Raw genomic sequence first — 27578 nt, 5'->3', positions numbered from 1 at the left:
CAACCAAGGACTCTCAAGAGCTGACTACACTCCAGTGTCACCTCCACTGATTTCCATGGCTGGAAGTCCTGAAGATGAATCATTTCACAGGACTCTTTGCAGACATCCCGCAGCACCAACCTAGAGCATGGTAGCCCTGCTGAGTGGCTACACCCAGAAGGGAATTAACCATCACTGCAGTCTGCTCTCAGAGATCCCTATTACTAGGAGATGGGGGAGAGCACCACATAAAGGGATCCCATGGGACAAAATAATCTGAACAGCAGCCCTTAAATTCCAGATCTTTCAACTGAAATAGCCCACCCAAATGAGAAGGAACCAGGAGAACAATTCTGGTAAAGTGACAAAACAAAGTTTTATAACATCCCCAAAAGATCAAACTAACAGCCAGGAGGGGTGGCTCACACCTTTAATCTCAGCACTTTGGGAGGTTGAGAGGCAGGTATATCAGCTGAGGTCAAGAGTTCAAGATCAGCCTGGCCAACATGGTGAAACTGTCTCTACTAAAAATATAAAAATTAGCTAGGTGGCACGTGCCTGTAGTCCCAGGTACTCAGAAGGCTGAGGAAGGAGAATCACTTGAATCCAGGAGGAGAAGGTTGCAGTGAGGTGAGATCGTGCCATTGCATTCCAAGCTGGGTGACAAAACAGGACTTCATCTCAAAAATAAAGTAAAAATAAAAATAAAAGATCAAACTAGCTTTCCAGCAATGGATCTTAACCATAAATAAATCTCCTAATTGCCAGAAAAAAAATTCAGAAAGTTGATTGTTAAGCTACTCAACGAGGTGCCAGAGAAAGGCAACAACAAACTTAAAGATATTCAAAAATATATATGGGATAATGATGAAAAATTCTCCAGAGAAACAGGTATCATAACAAAAAGACAATCACAACTTCTGGAAATAAAAGACACTTTTAAAGAAATACAAAATACACTGGAAAGTGTCAACAATAGAGTAGAAAAAGTAGAAGAAAAAACTTCAGAGCTCACAGAGAAGGCTTTGAATTACTCAATCCAACAAAAACAAAGAAAAAAAGAATTAATACAAAATGAACAAAGCCTCTAAGAAATCTGGGATGATGTTAAGTGACTAAACACAAGAATAATTGGTGTTCCTGAGAAAGCAGAGAAATCTAAATGGTTGGAAAACTTATTTGAGGGAATAACTGAGGAAAACTTCCCTGGCCTTACTAGAGATCTAGACATCCAGATACAAGAGGATCAAAGAACACCCAGGAAATTTGTGACAAAAAGATCATCACCTAGGCCCAAGATCATCAAGTTATCTAAAGTCAAGAAAAAGGAAAGAATTTTAAGAGCTGTGAGGTAAAAGCATCAGGTAACTATAAATTAAAAACAAAAACAAAACAAAAAAAAACCTGTCAGATTAAGAGCGGATTTCTCAGCAGAGACCCTACAAGCCAGAAGAGATTGGGGTCTTATCTTTAACCTCAGAAAACAAAAATAAAAAAAAATTATAAGGCAAGAATTTTATATCCAGTGAAACTAAGCTTCATAAACAAAGGAGAGATAAAGTCTTTTTGAGACCAACAAATGTGGAGACAATTCCCCATTACCAAGCCAGCACTATAAGAAATGCTAAAAGGAGTTCTAAATCTTGAAACAAAACCTTGAGATACACCAAAATAGAACCTTCTTAAAGCATAAATCTCAGAGGACCTATAAAACAAAAAATACAATTAAAAGTATTCTGGCAACAACTAGCATGATGAAAAAACAGTATCTCATCTCTCAATACTAACACTGAATGTAAGTGGCCTATATGTTCCACTTAAAAATACAGAATGGCAGGATGGACAAAAATCCAGCCACCAACTATTTGCTGTCTTCAAGCAGCTCAGCTAACACATAAGGACTCATATGAACTTAAGGTAAAGGGGTAGAACAAAGATATTCCATGCAAATGAAAACCAAAAGTGAGCAGGAGTAGCTATTCTTCTATCAGATGAAACAGACTTTAAAGCAACAAAAATTTAAAAAGACAAAGAGGGGCATTATATAATGATAAAAATATCAGTCCAACATGAAAATATCATAGTACTAAATACATATGCACTTAACACAGGAGCTCCCAAATTTATAAAACAATTACATTAGACTTAAATGAGATACACAGCAAAGCAATAATAGTGGGGAAATTGAATACACCACTGACAGCACTGGACAGGTCATCAAGACAGAAAGTCAACAACAACAAAAAAAAATTGACTTAAAGTATACCCTAGAACAAATGAACTAAAGGGATGTTTACAGAACATTCTACTCAATAACTGCAGAATATACATTTTTTTTCATCAGCACACAGAACATTCTCCAAGATAGATCATATGATAGGCCACAAAGCAAATCTCAATAAATTTTAAAAATATCAAAACTATATCAAGTTCGCTCTGAGATCACAGTGGAATAAGATTGAAAATTCATTCTAAAAGGAATCCTCAAAACTATACAAATACATGAAAATTAAATAATGTTCTCCCGAATGATCTTTGAGTCAATAGTGAAATCAAGATTGAAATCTAGAAAATTCTTTAAACTGGATGATAATAGTGACCCAAACTATTAAAACCTCTGGGATACAGCAAAAGCATTGCTAAGAGGAAAGTTCCTAACATTAAAGGCCTAGATCAAAAAGTCTGAGAGGGCACAAATAGAACATCTAAGCCCACACCTAACAGAACTAACTAGACAAAGAAAAACAAACCAAACCCAAACACAGCAGAAGAAAAAAGATCAGAGCACAACTAAATGAAATTGAAACAAGAGTAATTTAAAGATAAATGAAACAAAAAAGCTGGTTCCTTGAAAATATAAACAAAATTGATTGACCATTAGTGATATCAACTAAGAAAAGAAAAGATACAAATAAGCTCACTTACAAACAAAATGAGAGATATTAAAACTGATATCACAGAAATCCAAAAGATTATTCAAGACTACCGTGAACACCTTTATGCACACAAACTAGAACACCTAGAGAGGTTGGATAAATTCCTGGAAATAAACAACCCTCCTAGATTAAATAAGGAAGAAATAGAAATTCTGAACAGACCAATAAAAAAGTAGCAGGATTAAAACAGTAATTTAAAACATGACAAGAAAAAAAAAAGCCCAGTACCAGATGGATTCACAGCTGAATTCTATCAGACATTCCAAGAATTAGTACCAATTGTACTGAAATTATTCCAAAAGATAGAGAAAAAGAGACTCCTCCCTAAATCATTCTATGAAACCAGTTTCACCCTAATGAAAAAAAATAAAACTACAGCCCAATATCCTTGATGAACACAGATGCAAAAATCCTCAACAAAATACCAGCTAAACAAATCCAACAGCATATCAAAAAGATAATCCACCATGATCAAGTAGGTTTCATAGCAGGGATGCAGGGATGATTTAATATACACAAGTTAATAAATGTGATATACCATATAAACACATTTAAAAACAAAATTTGTATGATCATCTCAATAGATGTAGAAAAAGCATTTGACAAAATCCAGCATCCTTTTAGGGTTTTAATCCTATCAGCATAGAAGGGACATACCTTAAGATAATAAAGTCTTCTATAATGGACCCACAGCCAACATTATACTGAATGAGGAAAAATCCATTCCCTCTGAGAACTGGAACAAAACAAGAATGCCTACTCTCACCATTTCTGTTCAACATAGTACTGGAAGTCCTAGCCAGAGTAATCAGACAAGAGAAAGATATAAAGGCATCCAAATCAGTAAAGTGGAAGTTAAACTGTCACTGTTCATCAATAATATGATGATACACCCAGAAAATCCTAAAGACTCATTCAAAAAGCTTCTAGATCTCATTAATGAATTCAGTGAAGTTTCAAGATACAAAATCAATGTTCACAAATAAGTAGCACTGCTATACAACAACAGTGACAAAGGCTGAGAATCAAATTAGGAAGTCAACCTTTTTTACAACAGCTGCAAATATATATATATATATATATATTTAGGACTATACCTAACCAAGAGGTGAAAGATCTCTACAAGGAAAACTACAAAACATTGCTGAAAGAAATCAGACAACAAAAACAAATGGAAGCAAATCCCATGCTCATGAATGGTTAGAATCAGTACTATGAAAATGACCATATTGCTGAAAGCAATCTATAAAAATTCAATCCAATTCCCCTCAAAATACCATCATCAGTTTTCACAACGCTAGTAAAAACAATCCTAAAATCCATATGAAATGAAAAAAGAGCCCACGAAGCCAAAGCAAAACTAAGTAAAAAGAACAATCTGGAGGCATCACATTTCCTGACTTCAAACTATACTATAAGGCTATAGTTACCAAAACATCATGGTATTGGTATAAAAACAGGCACATACACCTATGGAACAGAATAGACAATTCAGAAATAAAACCAAATACTTATAGCCAACTGATATTCAACAAAGCAAACAAAAACATAAAGTGGAGAAAGGACACCCCATTCAACAAATGGTGCTGGGAAAACTGGTAAGCCACACGTAGAACAATGAAACTGGATCCTCATTTCTCTCATTGTAAAAAATCAACTCAAGATGGATCAAAGACTTAAATCTGAGACCTGAAGCCATAAAAATTCTGGCATGGGAATAACTCTGCTAGACATTTAATATGGTAGTTTTATTAGTATTATTTCAATAGGTTTTAGAGAACAGGTGGTGTTTTGCATCTTGTGAATGGATAAAGAAATTATGGTACATATACACAGGCAGGAGTACAGTAAGCATGGCAACATCTGCTTCTGGGGAGGCCTCAGGGATCTTTTACTCATGGAAGAAGAAAAAGCAGAAACAGGGGTCTTACATGGTAGAAGCAGGACCAAGAGAGAGTGAGGGAGGTGCCACACACTTTTAAACAACCAGATCTCACAAGCATTCACTATTGCAACAACAGTTCCAATGGGATGTTGTTAAACCATGAGAAATCACCCCATGACCCAATCACCTCCCACCAGCCTTCACCTCCAACACTGGAAATTATGACTGAACATGAAATTTAGGTGGGGACATAGACCTAAACCATATCACCATCTGACAAGGGATTTATAACCAGAGTATATAAGGAGCTCAAACAACTCTATAAGAAAATGTCTAATAATTCAATTCAAAAATAGACAATAGATTTGAATGGAGATTTCTCAAAAGAAGACATACAAATGACAAACAGGTATATGAAAAGATGCGCAACATCTTTGGTCATCAGAGAAATGCAAATCCAAACTGCAATGAGGTATCATCCCACCCTGGTTAAAATGACTTTTATCCAAAAACAGGCAATAACAAATGCTGACGAAGATATGGAGAAATGGGAACCCTTGTACGCTCTTGGTGGTAATGTCAATTAGTACAACCACTGTAAAGAACAGTCTGGAGTTTGCTCAAAGAAACAAAAATAGAGCTTACATATATATGATCCAACCACCCCACTGCTGAGTACATATACAAAAGTAAGAAAACTGATATATCAAAGCGATAACTGCACTCCCGTGTCTATTGCAGCACTATTCGCATTAGCCAATATTTGAAAGCAACTTAGGTGTCCGTTGACAGACAAATGGATAAAGAAAAGGTGACACATATACACAATGGAGTATTACTCAGCCGTAAAAGGAATGAGATCCTTTCATTTGTGACAACACGAATATAACTGGAGGACATTATTTTAAGTGAAATGAGGCAGGCACAGAAAGACAAACCTTGCATGTTCTCACTTATTTGTGGAAGCTAAAAATTAAAACAATTAAACTCATGGAGATAGAGTAGAATGAGATGATTACCAGAAGCTGGGAAGGGTAATGGGTAGGGAGGATGGGGATGGTTAATGGGTACAAAAATTTAGTTAGAGTCAGTGAATAAGATCTATTATTTGATCATGCAACCAGGGTGACTATAGTCAACAATAATTTATTGTGCATTTTAAAATAACTGAAAGAGTATAACTAGATCATTTGTAACACAAGGGAAAGATAGATGCTTGGGTTCATGGATTTCCTATTTACCCTGATGTGATTATTGTGCATTATGTGCCTGTATCAGAGTGTTTCATGTGCTTCATAAATATGTGCGCCTACTATGTATACACAAAAATTAAAAATTGAAAATTAAAACAAAATGTAAATAAAGCATATTGATACATAGAATTCTGAACTAAACTTTAAACCAAACTATCAGTAATCCTATAACCCTTGGAAAAGAGAGGGAAAAAGCCAAAGAGAGCAGAAAAGAGTGACAAACATAGAATGGTTGAGATTATAAATAAAGGAATGAATGAATACAATTCAGATTTTGTAAGACATAATTGTTTACACAAAAGATGGCCAGAGTAATCTCAAGGTGAAGGAATTATAGAAAAATCTAAAAGGTATTTTTCAGATAATGAAAAAGAGAATTTAGTGGGCTTTGTTCCATAATCCCAGGGTAAATGGTAGAAACAAACAATGAAGCCACAAAGCTTTAATTTATTATGACTGCAGCATTTGGCTTTAATCAGAACCGTATAATAGTCATGCCTTTGGGGAATGTTCCAGTGTAAGAAGGAAGTGAAAATTGTACTTAGGATTTACTTGCCACAATTCTGTCTAGTGAAATGGCAAGAAAACGGTAAAAGTTTAACTGAAGTAATAAATTATCACTTTTCAGAACTGTCATTCAACAGGAAGAGCATTGTCAGGGTGACTGGAGAGGGTAGGCAGACTATGTTTCCACACTTGTTGGGGGACCGGAGGATGCTCATTTCTGTGAGACAGTTTACCAACAGGCAAGCAGGGAGTCCCTAAAGAATCCCTGCCTTAAGTCCCTTCTTATTTGCAGGCCATGTAACCTAGTCCCTCAAATTGACAGCCCCATACTTTCTCCCTCATTATGGCTCAGGGAAGAGGCTGAGGAAATGTTTATTCTTGGCCTTTTCTCATCCTTGAGAGCCTAGGTCCAGAGTTTAGTCCAGTGGCTGGCAATAAGTATTTTCTGAATGATTGAGTGAATTTGAGGATGCAAGCAAGATAATTTTCAATCACAAATCATAGGTCCAGAATCGGCAGGACCTATCTACATAATCTATTCAAATCGTTCCCCCTGTGCAAAGCTCTGCACTTGAGCATCTCTGCCAAGTGTTTATATGGTACATGTATGTGCACATACTATCAAGTTAGTTCAGTGCAGAAGTATTGAACGTAGAAGTATGAAATTCTAGGGGAGAGAGTTTATGGAACCAGAGCTCCATAAACTCTCTCCTCTAGAATTTAATAATGTCATTGATATGGAATTCCAAACTTTTGATGTAATTCCATTTACATTTCTTTATCTTCTTTCTTGAATGGTGTTCTCCAGATCTTAAGTCAGCCCAGGAATCTTAAAGAAAGTGATCTGCCTACCGACATTCTGACCCTATACTCTTTCCAGCCTCCTAGAAGCTAGGTTAGCATTAGGGGGAAAGGAAAATAAGTGTAAAGTATTAGATCAGTTACACTTTCTTATGACTAACATAATCCATCCCACAGCCAGAAGTCAAAGTGTAAAAAACAATCTGTTCTAAAGAATCAAACTGGTCTTTACTAAAGTTAAACAAATAAATAGTGGAAATAAAAATTGTCCAGCTGTTTTTCATATTTTTTTATGAGAACTTCGACTTTCCTGCTTATATTTTACAAGGGTAATTAAATGCTTTTTAAATAACATTCATTTGTCTGATAAAACTATTCATTGGACATTCTCAAGTAGAACAAAATAAAAATATTTGCTTTCATTCTTCCCTGTCACAAATATTCACGTTCTCTCTGTGTCACAATATCCAAATATTAATTATTGAATGTTTCAGCTACCAAAAATTGAGGTAGTTTAAAATTGATTCTATGGTGAAATTAAAGAATCAACAATGATCTGATAAATCTAGGCTGGGAAAACAGACAAATAGGATTTTACTAGAAAAAATTTCAGTTCACTTAATTTTCTTCTTTTTTAACAACTCTGGAATAATATAATTTTAACTATTTTCAGCCATCTTCCATCTCCTTTCCTCTTACCAAATATTAGTCTACACACTTATCTCTTCTACATTATGTGCTCCATTTCTTAACCTTTCCCAATCATGCTGTTGTTTTCACCACTCTACTATAACTGCTTATCTCCAAGGTCATTAATCATTTCCTTATTTTGAATTCAATGACCTTTTATCAGTTTTCATAATTCCTGTATGAAACTAACAAACAATGTTCATTCTCCTTGAAAATTCTTCCTTACCACGGTTTCTATTACCAGATGTTACTCTGATCTTTCCTAATGAATCCACCTGTTTCCTGTTGTTCCTGTTTCTTTCACCTCCTCCTAAATGTGAACTTTTAGCAAGGTCCTGTTCTTGTTTTCAGCTCTCTTCTCATCTCATGCCATAATCCTTTCTCCTAGTGAGCTCACTCTTTTCCAAGGTTTGAAGCAGCACCTATAAGTGAATGACTCCCATATCTACTCTCTATTCACCATCTTTTGCAAACTCTACTCACACATTTCCAACTAGCAACTGCAAATCTCCGCTTGGGTGGCCTGTTTTACACTTGAATTTCAACAAGCCATCCATTCATATGTGAACAAATATTTATTTAGAAATGTACCAATTTATAATTATATCCTGTGTAATAAGAAGTGAAAGAGGTAGACAAGTTGTTGCTCATCACTTTGCTTAATTTTGAAATAGTACTATTCTGCAGTAGAGTTCTACAAAATATTTTTAACTTTTTTTTTTTTTTTTTTTTTTTTTGGAGACGGAGTTTCGCTTTTGCTACCCAGGCTGGAGTGCAATGGCGCGATCTCGGCTCATTGCAACCTCCGCCTCCTGGGTTCAGGCAATTGTCCTGCCTCAGCCTCCGGAGTAGCTGGGATTACAGGCGCGCGCCACCATGCCCAGCTAATTTTTTGTATTTTTAGTAGAGACGCGGTTTCACCATGTTGACCAGGATGTTCTGGATCTCTTGACCATGTGATCCACCCACCTCGGCCTCCCAAAGTGCTGGGATTACAGGCATGAGCCACCGCTCCCGGCCCGTATTTTTAACTTTTGATGGGTCCATTAATTAGTTGGAAAGTTAAAAAATAAACTGTAAAAATTTTAACCTTGCCTCAAAATCTGTTAATTAGGTGCAGAAATCTGCCTTATATGTCTTGAAAGTTGCTGAAGGCACTTGCTGAAACTAAAAAAAAAAAATTAGAAAAAATGCATAATGCTATGCCATCTATCTTTGTATCATATGCTTTTACAAAGAAAAATGACTCACCATTAATCATATGAAATAAAAATTTCTATATATTTTTACTAACAAATACACAAATTAATGCTCAGCATTCTAACTTCAAATTTTTTTGTTGTTATAGTACAACTTATATATTTCAAATGGACAAAAAAAATAGTATAATTTACAGTATCTTAAGATAAATTCCTTTGAATGGGAGCTTCCTTTCCAGTACTTTGAGGTCTATAAGACGTACCTAGAAAATTTACTACTGTGGAAAATGAAGACTGCTTAAATTGAATGGGGAGGGAAGGGAAGGCCAGCGGTTTTTCTTTTTGATTAATTGCTGTAACACTGTCCTTCAGGCGGCTGGGGGAGTTTCATACTTTTTTTTTTTTTTTTTTTTTTTTTTTGAGATGGAGTTTCGCTCTTATTACCCAGGCTGGAGTGCAATGGCGCGATCTCGGCTCACCGCAACCTCTGCCTCCCGGGTTCAGGCAATTCTCCTGCCTCAGCCTCCTGAGTAGCTGGGATTACAGGCACGAGCCACCATTCCAAGCTAATTTTTTGTATTTTTAGTAGAGACGGGGTTTCACCATGTTGATCAGGATGGTCTCGATCTCTTGACCTCGTGATCTACCCTCCTTGGCCTCCCAAAGTGCTGGGATTACAGGCTTGAGCCACCGCGCCCGGCCTGTTTCATACTTTCTTTAGACATCATTAGACGCCGAAGCTCTTGTAGGACAACTTTGATCCTATATGAATTCTGTCACTTTGCTAGCACTGATATGGCTCTTGGGTCAACCACTGCATTTAGAACTATTAACTCCATTCATATTAATTTGTTTTACAAATCTTACAAAGCGGGGTGCTTCTGGGTATTTAGTCCACATTCTATTTTAAGGCTGTATATTCGGTTTTCATCAACTGTTCTTGGAGGCCCAATTATCATACCTGTCCATCTTGTAAGTGTCATGTCTTCTTCATCTTCTAGACCCCAGCTAACTGTGCCATCTCCTATTCCTTTCTGGCCTTCTTCGAGTTCTTCCAACAGTCAGAAATTTCACAGGGTTTTCATTCCCAAGCCCGTGGTGGCTGCCATCCTGTGTCACTGTCGCTTGAAGTGTGGCCCCCTCCACCTTCAAATATTTTAATAAATTGTGTGACATCAAGTGTTGGAAATTTGTGGAGGTTGGGTGAAGAATCATGATTACCTCAATCACTGGGAGATAGTCTAACTATTTTTTCTTATAACTGCTTTTGGAGAAATCCATGTTTTGATAATTCAGCCTTTCGAATCTTGTTTTTTTTTTTCTTCCCCAAAATCTCTTCTCTTACCTGAGCTGTTGCACAAAATGGAATCTCATTTTTGTATTAATAGCTCCTTTTCAGGCATTCTCATATATTTTAAGCAATATAATGTTTATGCACTCTATCGCTGGTTTTATACTTTAACCAGAAAGTACAATTCTAAGACTTCCCTACCCAACCATAATATGAAATGAAAAAAAAATCAATCTCCATAAATAAATAATTTTCAAAAAGTAGACATAGATTTATAGTAAATCCACTTGGACATGTAGACATAATTTTGACAAGATCGTATTATATGCTTTGAGTTTTCATGAAACCTAGAGTGACTGACTTTGCAAAGTACACACATGCTGTGTGTCTGGTGGGATCTGTCCCAAGCAGTCCCTGACATTTGGGCATCATAAGGATCCCCTGGGATATGTACATTACTTCTCCAGTTCAACTCTTGAGTAGAGTCAGATTAAATCCCAAGTGAGAAAGGTACTCTTCTCTTAAGCTCCCAAAACAGAGCTTAATCATAGCCACATAATTTCTAACTGGATATAAACACAAGCTAAACAAAACTCATTCTTGGGGCCGGGCGCAGTGGCTCACGCCTGTAATCCCAGCACTTTGGGAGGCCAAGGCGGGTGGATCATGAGGTCAAGAGATCGAGACCATCCCGGTCAACATGGTGAAACCCCGTCTCTACTAAAAATACAAAAAATTAGCTGGGCATGGTGGCGTGTGCCTGTAATCCCAGCTAATCAGGAGGCTGAGGCAGGAGAATTGCTTGAACCCAGGAGGCGGAGGTTGCGGTGAGCCGAGATCATGCCACTGCACTCCAGCCTGGGTAGCAAGAGCGAAACTCTGTCTCAAAAAAAAAAAAAAACTCATTCTTTGACATTAACTTAACAATCTAACAAAATATCCTAATCTGATATACAATTTGGGCAATTTATAAATGTTTAGTCACATTTTTTTCACAATATTTTTTACTTGCCTTTCAACATCCTCTTTTAAAAAAAAATCACATAAATTTAAAGTCAGGCATAAAATTGTCCACACTTCCATTTTGCTCACTTTAAAACTCACCAGTTATTTGTCTTGTTACCTGGAAAATTGTCTCATCACCACCAACAACCCTGATTCTTCCCTAAACAATGTTTAGAAAGTTTAAATTTAACACTTTTATTCTTTTTTGTTTTTTATTTTTTGTCTTGCTTTGTTGCCCAAGCTGGTCTCAAACTCCTAGCCTCAGATGATCATCCCCGCTAAGCCTCCCAAAGTACTGGGATTACAAACATTAGCCATTGTGCTAGGCCTACCTTTCCTCTTAAATTTTAAGTAGAAATTCACTGAAAATACTTCACCCCAATTACTGCATCTTGGAGAAGTTCAAAATATTTCCTGACTCACGAGACCAATTATGCTTTTTCTGAAATTATGAGATCAGATTTCATTATTTTTAGTAATGAATTTCCGATAACACTTTGTATTAGTCACGGTTCTTAGAGGGACAGAACTAATAAGATATATATATATATATATATATATATATATATATACATACACACACACACACACACATATATACACGCATATATATATATAAAGGGGAGTTTATTAAGTATTAACTTACATGATTACAAGGTCCCACAATAGTCTGTCTGCACGCTGAGGAGCAATGAAAGCCAGTCCAACTCCCAAAACTGAAGAACTTAAAGTCCGATGTTTGAAGGCAGGAAGCATCCAGCTTGGGAGAAACATGTAGCCTAGGAGGCTAGGCCGATCTCTCTTTTTCACATTTTTCTGCCTGCTTTATATTTGCTAGAAGCTGATTAGATTGTGCCCACCAGATTAAGGGTGTATCTGACTTCCCCAACCCACTGACTCAAATGTTAATCTCTTTTGGCAACATCCACAGCAGACACTACCCAGGATTAATACTTTGAATCCCTCAATCCAATCAAGTTCACACTCAGTATTAACCATCACACACTTCTGGAAGCTTTCTTTCATGATACTCTTCATTTTTAGTTACTCATATTCAACTTGTGAGAATGATGAGAGGCAAAGAAAGTTTTATGACTTACTCAAATCACACAGGCAACAGCCAAAAACATATATCTCATCCTTAAAGCTAAAAAAGCTTTAAAATACCTTCAAAAAGAAATCCATCTTAACTACTTTTCGTTACATTGCAATAAAATGATTTTCTGAAATCGGGATAAAAGTATATGTTCTGCATTCTAACTAAAAGTGTATACTCAGCATTTATAACTTTGATTTTCTCCTCTGATAATCTCAAGTTCTCCACCTAATGTAAAAGATCACCAGAATTATCCTCAGTATATCTATAGACCAAGTATTGCTATAGTCCAATTAATTAAGAAGTATTTTTCATGGTTTTTCAAGTTCATCAGAAAAGAAGTATTACAATGACTTGTAAATCAGTTTCAGAGCTGCATTCAGAGTAGGTAATTAGTGAATATCAACCAGTAGGCAGAATAGCATAGGGCTTAAGACCATGGGCCTGGAATCAGACAGACCTGGGGGGTGCTTTGCCAACTCTGTGACCTTGCTAGTTCTCTGAGCCCCTCTTCTTAAAAACAAAGATAATAAGGGTACTGGCTTCATTGAGTTGTCAGAAAAATGAAATAATACATGTAAAGTTCTTACTGGTGTGCCTGACATACTGTAAGTACTTAATGAATTATAGTTCTTAGTATTATCCACTAAAGCTGACATTTTCATGAGCAATTAAAGTAAGATGATTGATCATATGTTTAATAAATTAAATAATTGTCTATGCTTGTCTTTCTTCTAAATCAAATTTGATATTACATACTGAAGATAATGGTCTCCAGTATCATACAACTACTATTAAATATATATTTACTCATCATTTTAACAGAAAAATATGTTGCACTTATAATGAAACAACTGGCTGAAAGGTGATGGTAAAACAGACAGAATTTTCTCATGTAGTAAATGTTACTTAAGATTAGTATTTTCTGGTGTCTGAAAGGGGAAATTTTATTTGTCTTGACTCATTTTTGGAAATCTCCCAAGCAGAAAGGCTTGGCTCAACCCTAACCCTAGGATAGGGTCTCATTTCCAAAAAGGACTCAGCCAAATGGCCAGAACTCAAGGACGAGAGTCTAAAACCAGAGTTTACAAGTTATAGCAGTACTGCCTTCCTGGTTAATTCAGATTTACAGAATCATAAAAACCACCTTTTAATTATGTTGGTCTATAGCCACATAACATGGAAGAGAATCAGTCATAAAAATTCAATATGTAACACAGGCCAGCATAAGGAAGTACAGACAAATATTATTTTTAAGTGTGTCCTCAGTTAACTCATTTGATTAAAAAAAAAGAACTAAATTGTAAAAGAGCATGGTGCTACTATCCTCCCTACACTCAGCCTGCCTACCAATGCCAACTCTCACTTCACTCTCGAGTATGGATATGAATGAGGACACATTTGCCTACTTGGACATCATCCCCTCTTAAATGGTAATTTATTTCCAAATCATATAACAGGATTTTTATGTATTATTGGTAATTTCTATTCAATACCTATATAGAGAGGATATGTAAATAATGCAGTCTTTAGGAGTGGGTTCTGAAATCTGAATACCAAGGCTCTAATCACAGCTCTGCCATTTCTAGCTCTTTGATCTTGAGCAATGTACCTATGTTTCGGATCTTAGAGATACCCCCTCCAATTACATAAAATGAATTTTAATCTGTGAATCTTTTAACTATATTAAAATGTTATTGTAAAGATCAATTAAATAAAATAATGTAGGTAAAGCCCTGGGCACCTTGCCAGACATATACAATGCATAAGTAAGTGTTGCCTTTACTACTACTAAAGTCAAATCTTAGCGGCTGATCACGGTGGCTCACACGTGTAATCTCAGCACTTTGGAAGGTCGAGGAGGGCAGATCGCTTTAGCTCAAGAGTTCGTGACCAACCTGAGCAACATGGTGAAACCCAGTCTCTACCAAAAATACAAAAGTTAGCCAGACATAGTGGCACATGTTTGTGATCCCAGCTGCTTGAGAGGCTGAAGCAGGAGGACCGCTTGAGCCTGAAAGGCAGAGGTTGCAGTGAGCCAAGATCACACCACCACACCACAGTTTGGGTGATAGAGAAAGACTCCATCCTAAAAAAAAAAAAAAAAAAAAAAAAAAAAAATCTTAGGTTATGCTAACGAAAGGGCAATACAATAACAAAAAAAAAAACTACTGTCATTGAACACTTCAAATATACAGTCTTTGAATTTGTTATGATACTTTTAAACTTATAATTGAAATTTTTGCCTGATGTTCTGACAGTCTGTAAGATTTCACACAAGCGAATAAAACCAACATGCAAGACCTGGGCTAGAAAAAAATCTCCTTGCTTAAAATTCTTCTCTGCTGGCCAAGTGTAAAAAGTCAGCTTTGTCTTTCATATTAAGAAAAATAAACTGCCCTGTCTCTCTAAATGTACTTTTGTTTAATCTTGGTCTGGATTGAAGAAAGTAATTAAGGGCTGGGTTTAAAAGGCCTCCTTATGGGCTGCAAAGTAGATCTGAAAACAAACAGATGGTCAGATAGTTAACCAACAGCTTCTCTCTTAATCTGTTTCCTTTTATTAGTAGGAGATGGAATACAAAATTCAACTTGATAATTCCATTAAAGTAGGAAATGTTTTTGTAAATTATACATGGTTAATGGAACAATATATATTTCAGAAAATGTTTTAAAGATTAGCTACAGAGAGCATTCAATCTGATTGGTATTTGAGGTTTTATTTTATTTTTTTCCTTAAGCCAACCCTGGTGGAGGGTTGAGCTTAAGATTTATTGACCAAAACCCTTCCTCAAGAAAGTATCTTATCTTTGTGCTAGAGATAAATCCATTTTCTCTTTCTCTTCTACCAGATAATGAATCTTTACTAAACTTTCACAGTATATTCTTCTCTACAACCGTTCAACATTTAAGCATCTTTTTAAATGCCCAAGAATCACCATCACTGATACCCAAGCCTCTTTTTGGGCCAAATTTTTCCAATGGCTTTGCCATTGTTTCTGTGAAATTTAGGGAATCAGCCATCAAATACTAAGCATCAATTTGAAAGCATTGATCTTGAGTCTCTGCATTTGCCATGTGAAAACAGACACTTTCCACTGTCAGGAACCTCCAAAAGGCATGTCCAAGTCATTTGGTGAACAGTCTCTAATTTTGGTCTTCTAAATGAACACCTTCTATGAACACCTTTAAACAACATTCAAACAAACTTTGGAAGATACTACAGAAACCCTTGCATACACGAAATCAATGTTCAATGTATAAGTACTGAGCCAGAGCAGCAAAACATTCTGCACCTAAGATATAATTATTTGAGAACCACATAATGAAGAACTGTGTCTTGCTCTTCTATATTATCCAGATGAAGAAAATACTATGAATAGTGACTAATGATTACACAATCAAGAATGTTGTTTTATCTGTTGTTATAAATTATGCAGAGTACAACCATAGTGAAAAATTATGTATATTTAATTTATGGACAATCCAAGCTACAACTGGCTTCTGTTTTATCATTTATATAAAATATATCAATTTTAAAATTCACTTCACAGATAAAACCCTAAGAAATCATCTATTTCCCACAATCTTAAAATTCCTACACCAAAGCACATATAGAATACATAGATGCCATGAAACGGAGATCATTCAGGGTCTTGGGGAAATAAGTATGGGGAGAAAACTCCCAAACCAGTTAAAATTCTCCCAGCTATTATCACTCCAGCAATTCTCATTCTAGGCCAATTTCGATTTTTGCTAAAAAGTTATTGCAATTTATTAAGTTATATAGGCTTTGGGATTACTATTCATTTTCCATTAAATGTAAATTTACAAGGCATTACAATCTCAAGAAACAAAACATGGCATATACCTCTGTGTCACCGTGAGTTAAGACACGCATAAACAGTTCTGAACAAACAGAAATCATTTCATATAGACAGACAACTTGGAAGCTGCATTCTTGTTAAATGGTTCCCATCAAACTAAACAGTATTAAGACTTGAATTTTATACCTTGACCTATCCCAGACCAGTTTAGGCTTTCCTAATATGTAGGTTTTCCCTATCTTCTTGGCCTTGGGTGAATAGTCACTTACCCTACTTACTGACATTCCCTATTAGACATAATATCCCATTTATGGGAAATAGCTGCCCATTTCTCTATTCCCCTATATGCACATGCCAGGCAACTCTTCTTCCACTTACACGACATACTTCTTCCCTTACCTGTCACCTCATGTTCAAATTTATCTCCTCATGCCTACTAGTTGCCATTAATCACTGGGAGGATGCATTTCTTGGTGGTCAAGTACATATTCTTTGGACTCAAACATCTTGCTTAGATTCTAGCTCCATGGCTTACTAACTGTGTAACCTTGAGAAAGTTGTTTACTCTTTGAACCTGTATACTGTATTTCCTTCTTTGAAAAATAGAGATAATCATAGTACTTAATTCAAAGGATAAGTTTAAAAAATGAGATAGTATCTGACATAGTTAAGGGTTTCTACTGGCAATCATTATTATGTTTACTATCAAGAAGTCCATTACATTGGTCTGGGCAAAGATTTTTTGAGTAAAACCTCAAAAACAGGCAATGAAAGTAAAAATTGATAAATGGAACTATATTAAACTAAAAAGCTTCTGCACAGCAAAGAAACAACCAATAAAGTGAAGAGAAATCTAAAAATGGGAGGAAATATTTTCAAATTATCCATCTGACAAGGGATTAATATGTGGAACATATAAGGAAATCAATAGCAAAACAAAACAACAAAAACAAATAATCCAATTTTTTTAAATGGCAAATGATTTCAATAAAGATTTCACCAAAGAAGGCATACAAATTGCAAACAGGTATAAGAAAAAATGTTCAGCGTCACTAACCATCAGGGAAATGCAAATCAAAACGACAATTAGATAACATCTCACTCCAATTAAAATGGCTATTACCAAAAAGATAACAAATGCTGGTAAGGACACTGAGAAAGTGGAATACTAGTACACTTTTGGTGGGAATGTAAACTAGTATAGCTGCTCTGGAAAACAGCACAGAGGTTTCTCCAAAAAACAGAAATAGAACTCATGATCTAGAGCTGCCACTGAAAACAGCATAGAGGTTCCTCAAAAAACAAAAATAGAACTACCACGTGATTTAGCAATCTCACTTTTGGGTATAGATTCAAAAGAAAGGATATCAGTATATCAAAGAAATATCTGTACTCCCGTGTTTATTAAAGAACTATTCAAAATAGCTATGATATGTGGCTAAGTGTCCATCAGTGGAAGAATGAATAGGAAATATTATTCAGCCATAAAAAAATAATGAAATTATGTTATTTGTGACAACATGAGTGAGCCTGGTGGACATTATTTTAAGTGAATGAAGATGTAACACAGAAAGACAAAAGACATATCACACGTTCTCACTCAAGTGGGAGCTAAAAAAGTTGATCCCATGGATATAGTGTAGAATGGTGGTTACCAGAGGCTGAGAAGGGTAGGGGAAAAGAGGGATGAAGAGAGATTGGTTAATGGGTACAAAAATACAGTTAGATAGAAGAAATAAGATCCACTGTTCAATTGCACAATAGTGTGACTATAGTTACCAATATAATTTGTTGTATAGCTAGAAAAAACAGCTAGAATATTTGGAATGTTCACAACACAAATAAATGATAAATGTTTGTGGTGATGGATATTCTAATAACCCTAATTTGATCATCATACATTATATTCATGTATCAAAATATCACGTGTTCCCTATAAATACGTACAATTATGATATATCAATAAAAATAAAAATAAAAAAAGGAATCCATTGCAAAGGCCAACATACTTGTTTTCATTTCTAAACTTTTGAGAAGCAACTGCTACTCTTCACTGTTAGGCCACATTTTTTAAACATTTTTTTTTTTAATAAGGCTATGAGGTACAAAGAGTCTTGGAATATAGACAAAATAAGTTGACATTGATTGCCAGTTATCACAGATCCAGATCCCCCACTCTGCCCAGTATAACACCTATTATTGCTTTTTTTTTTTAATGACAACCAGTAGGAAGATTAAGAAACAGTCAGCTACTATCAATCCAAAGCAAAGAAGCCTTTAACTGTTCTTCAGACAACTAAACTTAGTCACTTATTGAAGTATCTCACTTTGTGTAACAGTAGGGTTCTATCAGGATACTTGTTCAAAATTTTCTAACTTATGTATTAAAACAAACAGGGTGGGCATCAATCTTAAAGGAGAACTTTAGTAGTGCAAACTGAAAAGTGCCTTTCTGAAGTAAATAATCACCACTCCATTCATTTTATAAACAAGTACTCACTTTATACTGTTTTAGTATTATTTAAAAGTGTTGTAATATTATAATAAAGCAAGAATTTATTTTTGGCATTATGAAATAGAATTTTGACAACAGGTTTATATCAACTGAAATTACTACAGGAGACAAATTCCTAATTACCCGTGATAAAAAAAAAAATGAAATAGAATACAAATACCATAAACGTCTTCCATTTGCATGGTCTTCCACAATAGAGTCCAACAAAGATGGAAAAAATAGACACTGGAGACTACAGAGGAGGGAGGGAGGAAGGCAAAGGTAGTAAAACTACCTATTGGGTACTATACTAGGGTAACGGGTTCAATGGTACTCCAAACCCTGCACAGTATACCCGTGTAACAAATCTGCACATTTACCATGTGAATCTAAAATAAACGTTGAAATTAAAAAAAAAAAAAAAAACAATAGAGTCCAATAAAGGAAATAATAGAAGACAGCAGCCATTTCTAAGGTTCTTAGAAACTTAAGACTTAACAAAGAGAGGTGCAGTTATTCTTGCTTGAATAGAAATTCTGAAAGCAGTTTTTTCTTGAATCTACTTTTGAGGGAGGGGTAGAAGAAGGAGAAAGCAAAGAATACGTAACAGTACTGAAACTGCATGACTCTCAAAGCAAAACTAACTGCCTGATCTGTTCAGTCTCATTGGGGGTTTAACTAGAGGCATTAAGCTGGACTTGAGTTGAGACTTTGAGCAACTCAAACTTTATTTTGAAATATTAGACATTATGTGCGGAAAACAATAAAGCAAGATGCTCATAAAATGAGGTCCAACAGAAATATAAAAGGTGTCCTTTTTTTCAACCTAAACTTGTTCAAAAATGTAATATTAAATTTTCTGATATTCCAAAATTGTATAAACATCTCCACATACGATGGCCAGAGAAGACAAAGTTCAAAGATCAAAGCGTTTGTGATTTAACATAACCTTCAGTTCTATTTCACATCCTCTCAGGTGTAAATAAACAAGCCAAAAAAATAAAAACACACAATAATCTTAATTAGTTGCTCCTCTAAAGCTCAAGAACATGGAAGGGGTCCCTGTATCCTACATCCTGAAACCACACATCTGTTCTTGCCACTGTTGGCTTTTCTCTTGAGTTGTGAAAAGCAGAAGCATTTTCATTGATCATGGATATACACTCATCTTTCACCCCAGTTTATCATATTCTCCCCACAGCTGCTGAAAAATTGTTATTCTAAATTAAGAGTAAGTGAATCCATGAAGGAAAGTCCTATCATTTGAAGCAGCACACACTCAACTGGCAACTACACAAGAAGCCACTTATCTCCCTTTCCAGTTCTCAATATATTTGAAGCAGTGAGGGAACTTTAAAATACTTTGAAAGAACAGAAAAAGTCAAAATAAGGGACAATATAGGGGGAAGACTGAATCTCCTGTAATATTAAAAAATATATATATATGTCATTGTTCCCAACTCCCCTCCCAGTCTGTCTAGTTCTAACAGGCCTTTAAGCTCAAGTTAACCACTTTCTTCTACACACTCTCAAAGTGATTCTATTACCAGGGTCTCACTCACCCAAAATAATCACAGTGCCTCAATAGGCCTCCACTCAATCCCCATCAGTTACAGCACGTGTAACCCCATCCTTTACAGAAATGCACTCGTCTTTGCCTCAGTACTTTCAGCGTATTCATCAAAGATCTCTCCCACTCTTTGAAATTCACCAGTGTGCGATTTTACTTGACTTCACCTAACTCTAAAGACCGTGTACCACCATCTCCCATCTCCCAAAACTTGGTAGCTTTCTTTTTCCTTCAAAGGAGAAACTTGGCCCCCAACGTCACGAGGCAAACAAAGCTGAACTCTATGGGGAAAAAAATGAAATCGTTGCAACAAAGAGAAAAAAGGGAAGAAGAGGGGTGGAGTGGGGGATGCATGAGTCTTCCGAAGAAGAAGCTGCCAAAGGAACTTCTGCAATTTAATGGTTCTGGGGCAGCAGAGGACTGGTGTGTAGGAAAAACAACAAAGGTGGACTCCCCACTCTCCTTACCGCCGTAGAGCCAGAGGAAGATGCGATATACACACGGATCACCATCCTGGGAACAGCGGCTGCGGTTGTTTGGGTCCTGAAAAGGGCTGTGGAGCAGCTGCAGCAATGGCTGGAATCCAGCTAGGGGCTGAACAGCGGTTGGCAGAGAAGGGTGGGGGAAGGTGGAAGGGGAACTCGCCAGAGCCCCGCCTCCGCCTTTAGCAGCTTCCACCGGGCTCTCTAAGCACGGCAATTCCAGCCCAAAACCCCGGAAGGAACAGGCTGTTGCATCAATTCTATTTTTTTTTAAATAGGGAATCTCGAATAGCACCGCGAGATCTGTTGAAACATTGATTTTTGACGATTGCTTCTCCGACAAGAGGGCTAGGAGAAGAAGAAAGAAAAAGAAAAAGGAGAACTGAATTGAATTAGATTAGCTTGAAGGACCTTTTCACGCGGAGACTAAAAGTACTGCGTATAACTTCCTGCTCAGCAATGTATGCAAATAAGAAGACAGATCCTGAAAGAGCAAGCTGTATGTTGAAAACCCATGTTCTCAAAGCCTTGCGCATTTTAAGATTGTTATTGCATAGTGGTTTTTCTGCTCTTAGCTCGTTATACGAATTAGGCACTAAAGCACTGAGCAGTGCCACAGAGTATTGAAGGAAAGTTTCAGGTTTCCCTAAGCCAGAAATGGCAGGATTGGTTTTCTTTTTGAGTTTTGCGTTTTGTTAAATTAGGAAACCCTGCTTTGGTGGGAATTTGCAGGAGGCCTGATTGGCAAGTTTAAGAATGGAGCAAGAAATTACAAAGAAAAAAATTGAAAATATTGTGTAATAAGTTGAATGATTTTTGTTTTGCTTTTTAACTGACTGAAGTAAGGGATTTTGGAGAACATATTGCAGATGTTGAAATGGAGAAGAGAGAGATCAGATGTTTATTTGTAGCTCTAGGGAAATAAGCAAACAGCTGATAGTGTCCAGAGACGGACCATATACTTCAACGTGTGGTTTCAGGTTCCAAGATTATGTTAAATGAACAGAAAAAAAGGAATTTGCAAGATGAATGAGAGTGGAAGGAAGGAGTCAGTCACTTGTCCTGCTTCTTTTCCTTTGGGGTTTGTCCACTGTCGCCAGTCTAGTGGTTTACTACCTTTGCCTAGGCGCAGTAATTGCAGTAGCTTTTTAACTGTTCCATGCCCACAGGTTTTCCCTTCTCCAATCTGTCTTAAATACTAATTCCAAATTAATCTCTTTACCTGTTGTCCTTAAAACAACTTCAAGAGGTGGGTACTATAACGTTAATTTTACAGTTGAAGAAACTGAAACTCGGGAAAATAATTTTCGTAAAGTCATATAGCTAGTAAATTCCAGAGTCAGGACTAGAATCCGGTCCAACCAACTCCAGAGGCCACCTTCTTAACTATTAACTGTTAACTCACTGCCTGGAAGAAAGTACTAAAAAAAAGTTAGCTATTTTTTCGACCTAAAACACAAATTTCATATGTCACTGAAGACAGTGTAGGCAGAAATACTTAAGTTAGCTCTCCATTGACTATCAAACTAATCCTAAATTATCTTGCTAAATAGTTTTCACTGCAATCTAACCCCATACTATTCATACAGTCTTACTTATTCCTCCCCCAAACTAACTTCCCTATGTGTGTAATCATTATTGGCTGTGCACTGCAATCGTCATACTTATGGTCACTCTAATGCCTTTGCTCTTCCTCTTTCTTCCTTCACCTTCTCCCCACATTCTCATAACCTTTTCTGACCTCTCCACTTAGCTAACTATTGCCTTTTTTAGACACAACTCAAAATCATTATACAAATAATCAGGCAAAAGTAAGTCAGCATGATCTAGTCTCTTTCCTCATTGCCAATATCAGAGCTACCGTTACTGCACTTTTTGGCCTACGCAACAGGAGACTCTTCCTTCTGTTTTTTTTTGTTTGTTTTTTGTTTGTTTGTTTTTTGGCAAAATGAACATGATTTGTCTTATACTACTATAGTACTAACTCCCTTCCTCTTTTCAAGTGGACGCTGCTGTGCTCTCACTCCTCACTGAGAATTAAGAGTCTCCAGGTGAGTTATTTTCATTCGCCATACCAAAAGTAGCTGAATTTTCTTGGTCAGCAAATGGCAAATGCTACCTCAGTAGAAGCATTCTTTATTATCACTGAGCTCTTTGGAGTTTTAATTCATCATCTTTTCTTGCCCTGATAATCCCTCACTTTCCTCTTGAGGGCTTTGCTATTTCTCATATATTATAAAAGTATCTTTCAACATTTTAAATTTCTTTTATCAAGAGAGTTGTTCCAGAACACCTAGTCCACCGTTTCCAGAAGCAAAGATTTTATCTACTTTTAAACTTTTGAGAAAGTAAAAATATTATTATTTGCGTACAAAAACACTATAAAATTACAACGTAGAAATGTTTAATGAACTATTTGAAAAACATTATAATGTCGACTTTATTAAATATTAAGTTTTTGTTTTTGTTTTTGTTTTGAGACGGAGTTTTTGCTGTTGTTACCCAGGCTGGAGTGCAAAGGTGCGATCTCGGCTCACTGCAATCTCTGCCTCCTGGGTTCAGGCCATTCTCCTGCCTCAGCCTCCTGAGTAGCTGGGATTACAGGCACGCACCACCATGCCCAGCTAATTTTTGTATTTTTAGTAGAGACGGAGTTTCACCATGTTGACCAGGATGGTCTCAATCTCTTGACCTCGTGATCCACCCTCCTCGGTCTCTCAAAGTGCTGAATACATGCTTGAGCCACCGCGCCCGGCCAAATATTAAGTTTAGTATTTATAAAAATTTCATTTCATGCCGGGCACGGTGACTCACGCCTGTAATCCCAGCACTTTGGGAGGCCAAGGCGGGTGGATCATGAGGTCAAGAGATCGAGACCATCCTGGTCAACATGGTGAAACCCCGCCTCTACTAAAAATACAAAAGATTAGCTGGGCATGGTGGTGCGTGCCTGTAATCCCAGCTACTCAGGAGGCTGAGGCAGGAGAATTGCCTGAACCCAGGAGGCGGAGGTTGCGGTGAGCCGAGATCGTGCCATTGCACTCCACCCTGGGTAACAAGAGTGAAACTCGGTCTCAAAAAAAAAAAAAAATCATTTCATTTGAAAACAATTTGGAGTTTACATTTTTATCTCACATAAGCAAAATTCCTGTTTCTGCAGAGAAATCACTGTCAAGTATATTTTAATGAATTGCTTGTGGTTGAAAATTTTAAAATTTAAAAACAAAGTTATACAAATCTTAGAATATGTTTATTTAATATTTATATTTAAGTAAGAGTATAGATACATTTGAATTTTTATGTTTGATAAAAAGTGGTGTGTATTAGTCTGTTTCCACACTGCTATAAATAAATGCCAAAGAATGGGTAATTTATGAAGAAAAGAGGTTTAATTGACTCACAGTTTTGCACAGCTGGTTGGGGGGAGCCTCAGGAAACTTACCATCAGGTGGAAGGCAAAGGGGAAGCAAGCTTGGACATTCTCACATGGCAACAGGAGAGAGAAGAGTGAGAAACAATGGAGGGGAAGCTCCTTATAAAACTGTGAGATCTTATGAGAACTCACTAGCACTAGACCAGCATGGGAGAAATCACCCCCATGATCCAGTCACCTCCCACCAGGTCTCTCCTTAGACACGTGGGGATTATGGGGATTACAATTCAAGATGAAATTTGGATGGGGACACAAAGAGTAACCAAATCTTCATGATTCAAAAATAAGAATGCCTGGGGTCTTGGTGGTCTTCAAAGAGCCTTGATTTTTTGGAAGAGCCACCAACATCACTCAATGATGCCCTGGTGCCCACCTTCCTGCCTTCTCTGCAGATGGGAGACCAGTAATACAACATTTTTCCTCTATTAACACACAACACATTAACACATAAATATGTAAATCACACACAAATTTACTGCACATTAGAGGATATACTGCTGTTCTCCTCAAGTGCCAGCAGAAGGGGCATATCTGCAGTGGAGATAGGGTAGTTTAAGTAACAGAGTTTTATGTTTAGTAATTCTTAGCCTGTCTCGGTTACCTGCTATGTAGTGATACGCATCAGCAGGAATTCAGATTCCTTACGAGAGGGAGAGCCTTGGAAGCACCGTGTTCAAAGGTTTGATCTCGCCCCGGATGGTAAGTTCATAATTCGAACCACTAGAGGGTGCCACTCACCTATAGAAAATAAACGTGCACGGCGTCGAAAAGCCAGGCTTATAGATGTAATTTTTATTAGCTCTGTGCAGAATTCCAGCAGAAGGATAGAATGTCCTTTCATGGGTTGTCCCTGAGCAATAACAGTAAGTGGTCTCACGGAACAATAGGACTCTATGCAAGAGCAACAACTCCTTCCAAAACTTTCTGATAGTTTGAGTTAGAGTTACCTCCCCACTCTTCCATTAGGTATCACTGACTCCACAGGAGAAGCGAATAAATTCGGTTATCATTACGAATAGACAGAATAGGGATAGGGTGGAATTTTAAACCCCTTAAAACCTAAAAAGTCAGTCTAACCCTCTGTGATGGTGAATATTGAGTGTCAACTTGATTGGATTGAAGGGTGCAAAGTGTTGTTCCTGGGTGTGTCTGTGAGGGTGTTGCCAAAGGAGATTAACATGAGTCAGGGGTCTGGGAGATGCTGACCCACTCTTAGTTTGGGTGGGCACCATTTAACCAGTTTTCAGCACTGCTAGGATAAAAGCAGACAAAGGAACTTGGAAAGACTAGACTGGCTTAGTCTCCCAGCCCGCATCTTTCTCCCGTACTAGATGCTTCCTGCTCTCCAACATTGGCATCCAAGTTCTTCATCTTTGAGACTCTTGAACCTTCGACCACAGACTGAAGGCTGCACTGTTGGCTTCCCTATTTTTGAGGTTTTGGGACTTGGACTGGCTTTCTTGTTCCTCACCTTGCAGACGGCCTAACGTGGAACTTCACCTTGTGATCATGTAAGTCAATGTTTCTTAATAAACTCCCCTTTATATATACTCCTATCTGTTCTGCTTTTGATCGGCTCGAAGCATTAGAAAATTATTTTCTGAGATATAATTGAAATCTGAGATATAAAAGTTGAAATCTGTTTCATGTTTCTTTCATTCTAATAATGACCCATTATATAAACTCACCTTTATCCTTGTAATACGAAGCTTTCTCTTCTCCAACTTAATATTTCTTTTCCTCTAAGCATTCTTCACATGCTGTGATCTCTACAGATGTCTCTAAACGTGTTTCAGTTTGTCAGTTTCTCTCTTCTACAAAAGATAGTATGGGAATTAATTGTTATAATCCAAGTATGGTATGACTAGCATTGTATAAAGTAACATAGGATCCTCATTCTGGACCCTGTACTTCTCTTTTAGCACTTCTATTTTCTGAGGAATAGTACTTCATTGTGGTTTTAATTTACATTTCCTTGATTACTAAGAAGGTGTGCATCTTTTCATATATTTATTGCTATTCATATATTTTATTTTGTGGAATATCTGTTAAGAAAAAAATTTTTTTTGTCTTTCTCTCTATTCCTAATAGCAGCCTTTTATCCCTTACATATTGCAAATAACTTTTATCCTGAGACTGGTCTTTTCTTAAAAACATTTATAATTAGTCAAATATAAAATATTTTCTTTATGGTTAATGCTTTTCTGTGCATTGTTTAAGAAATCTTTCCAGACCCTGAGAATGTGAAGATGTTATCTTACATTTATTTATAAAGGCCTTATTGTGGTGCTTTTTTTGGAGACAGAATCTCACTCTGTCACCCAGGCTGGAGTGCAATGGTGCAATCTCGGCTCACTGAAACCTCCACCTCCAGAGTTCAAGTGATTATCCTGCCTCAGCCTACCAAGTAGCTGGGACTAACAGTGCATGCCGCTATGCCTGGCTAATTTTTGAGTTTTTAGTAGAGATGGGGTTTGCTGTGTTGGCCAGGCTGGTCTTGAACTCCTGACCTCGGGTGATCCACCTGTCTCCGCCTCCCAAAGTGCTGGGATTACAGGTGTGAGCCACTGCGCCCAGCCTATTGTGGTGCTTTTTACAGTTAGATCTGGAATTGATTTAGGTGTAAGGTTTGAAATATACATCAAGTTTATTTTTTTTCAAATAGATGTCCAATTATTCTAGCACCAGTAATTGAAACTACATCCTTTTCCCACTGTTTTGCAATACCACCTTTGTCAAAGATCAAATGATTATACATGGATGATTCTGTTTCTGGTATCTGTCTAGTCTTGTGCCATTATCACACTGCATTAATTACTATAAATTTAAGTATCTTGAAATCTAATATGGCAATTTCTCCTATTTTTGTCTTCTTCATGAAGTGTTCTGACTATTCATTGCCCTTTATATTTCCTTTTAAAAAGGTAGAATGTTTATAACTGCAATGTAAAAATATAATTGATTATAGTATGGTGACCTCGTATCAAGAAATTTTCTAAGCTCATATATGAATATTAATAATTTACCTGTATATTGTTTTACATCTTCTGTCTACACAATTATATTAGCCATAAAAAACAGCAGCTCTATTTTTCCTTTCCAATCTTATACTTTTTATTCGTTTTCATTTT

General features: G+C 36.7%; 2 protein-coding genes across 5 annotated transcripts in view; one reads left to right on the top strand and one right to left on the bottom strand.

Annotated features, from left to right (window-relative positions):
• Positions 1 to 21365, bottom strand: part of SH3BGRL (SH3 domain binding glutamate rich protein like) — a 107158-nt gene extending 85793 nt beyond the window's left edge. The window contains exon 1 of one of the 3 annotated variants that reach the window (XR_012515637.1): positions 21000 to 21285. Coding sequence is in view for 2 of the 3 variants with exons in the window: in XM_074391709.1 (XP_074247810.1) it covers positions 21000 to 21044 (45 nt within the window). In the remaining variant the exon portion in view is untranslated. Of the gene's footprint in view, positions 1 to 20999 lie in introns of all 3 variants that reach the window. The other 2 variants (XM_074391709.1, XM_074391710.1) reach the window with 2 other exon arrangements.
• Positions 21366 to 25848: 4483 nt separating this feature from the next.
• Positions 25849 to 27578, top strand: part of HMGN5 (high mobility group nucleosome binding domain 5) — a 67440-nt gene continuing 65710 nt past the window's right edge. For both annotated transcript variants that reach the window (XM_074391707.1, XM_074391708.1), the window contains exon 1: positions 25849 to 25958. The gene's annotated coding sequence lies outside the window, so the exon portion shown is untranslated. The remainder of the gene's footprint in view (positions 25959 to 27578) is intronic.

The sequence above is a fragment of the Saimiri boliviensis genome, chromosome X (assembly GCF_048565385.1).
Source record: "Saimiri boliviensis isolate mSaiBol1 chromosome X, mSaiBol1.pri, whole genome shotgun sequence".
In the NCBI taxonomy this organism is placed as follows: domain Eukaryota; kingdom Metazoa; phylum Chordata; class Mammalia; order Primates; family Cebidae; genus Saimiri; species Saimiri boliviensis.
The sequence above is the reverse complement of the archived record's forward strand: the minus strand, read 5'-3'. Positions and strand labels throughout refer to the sequence as shown.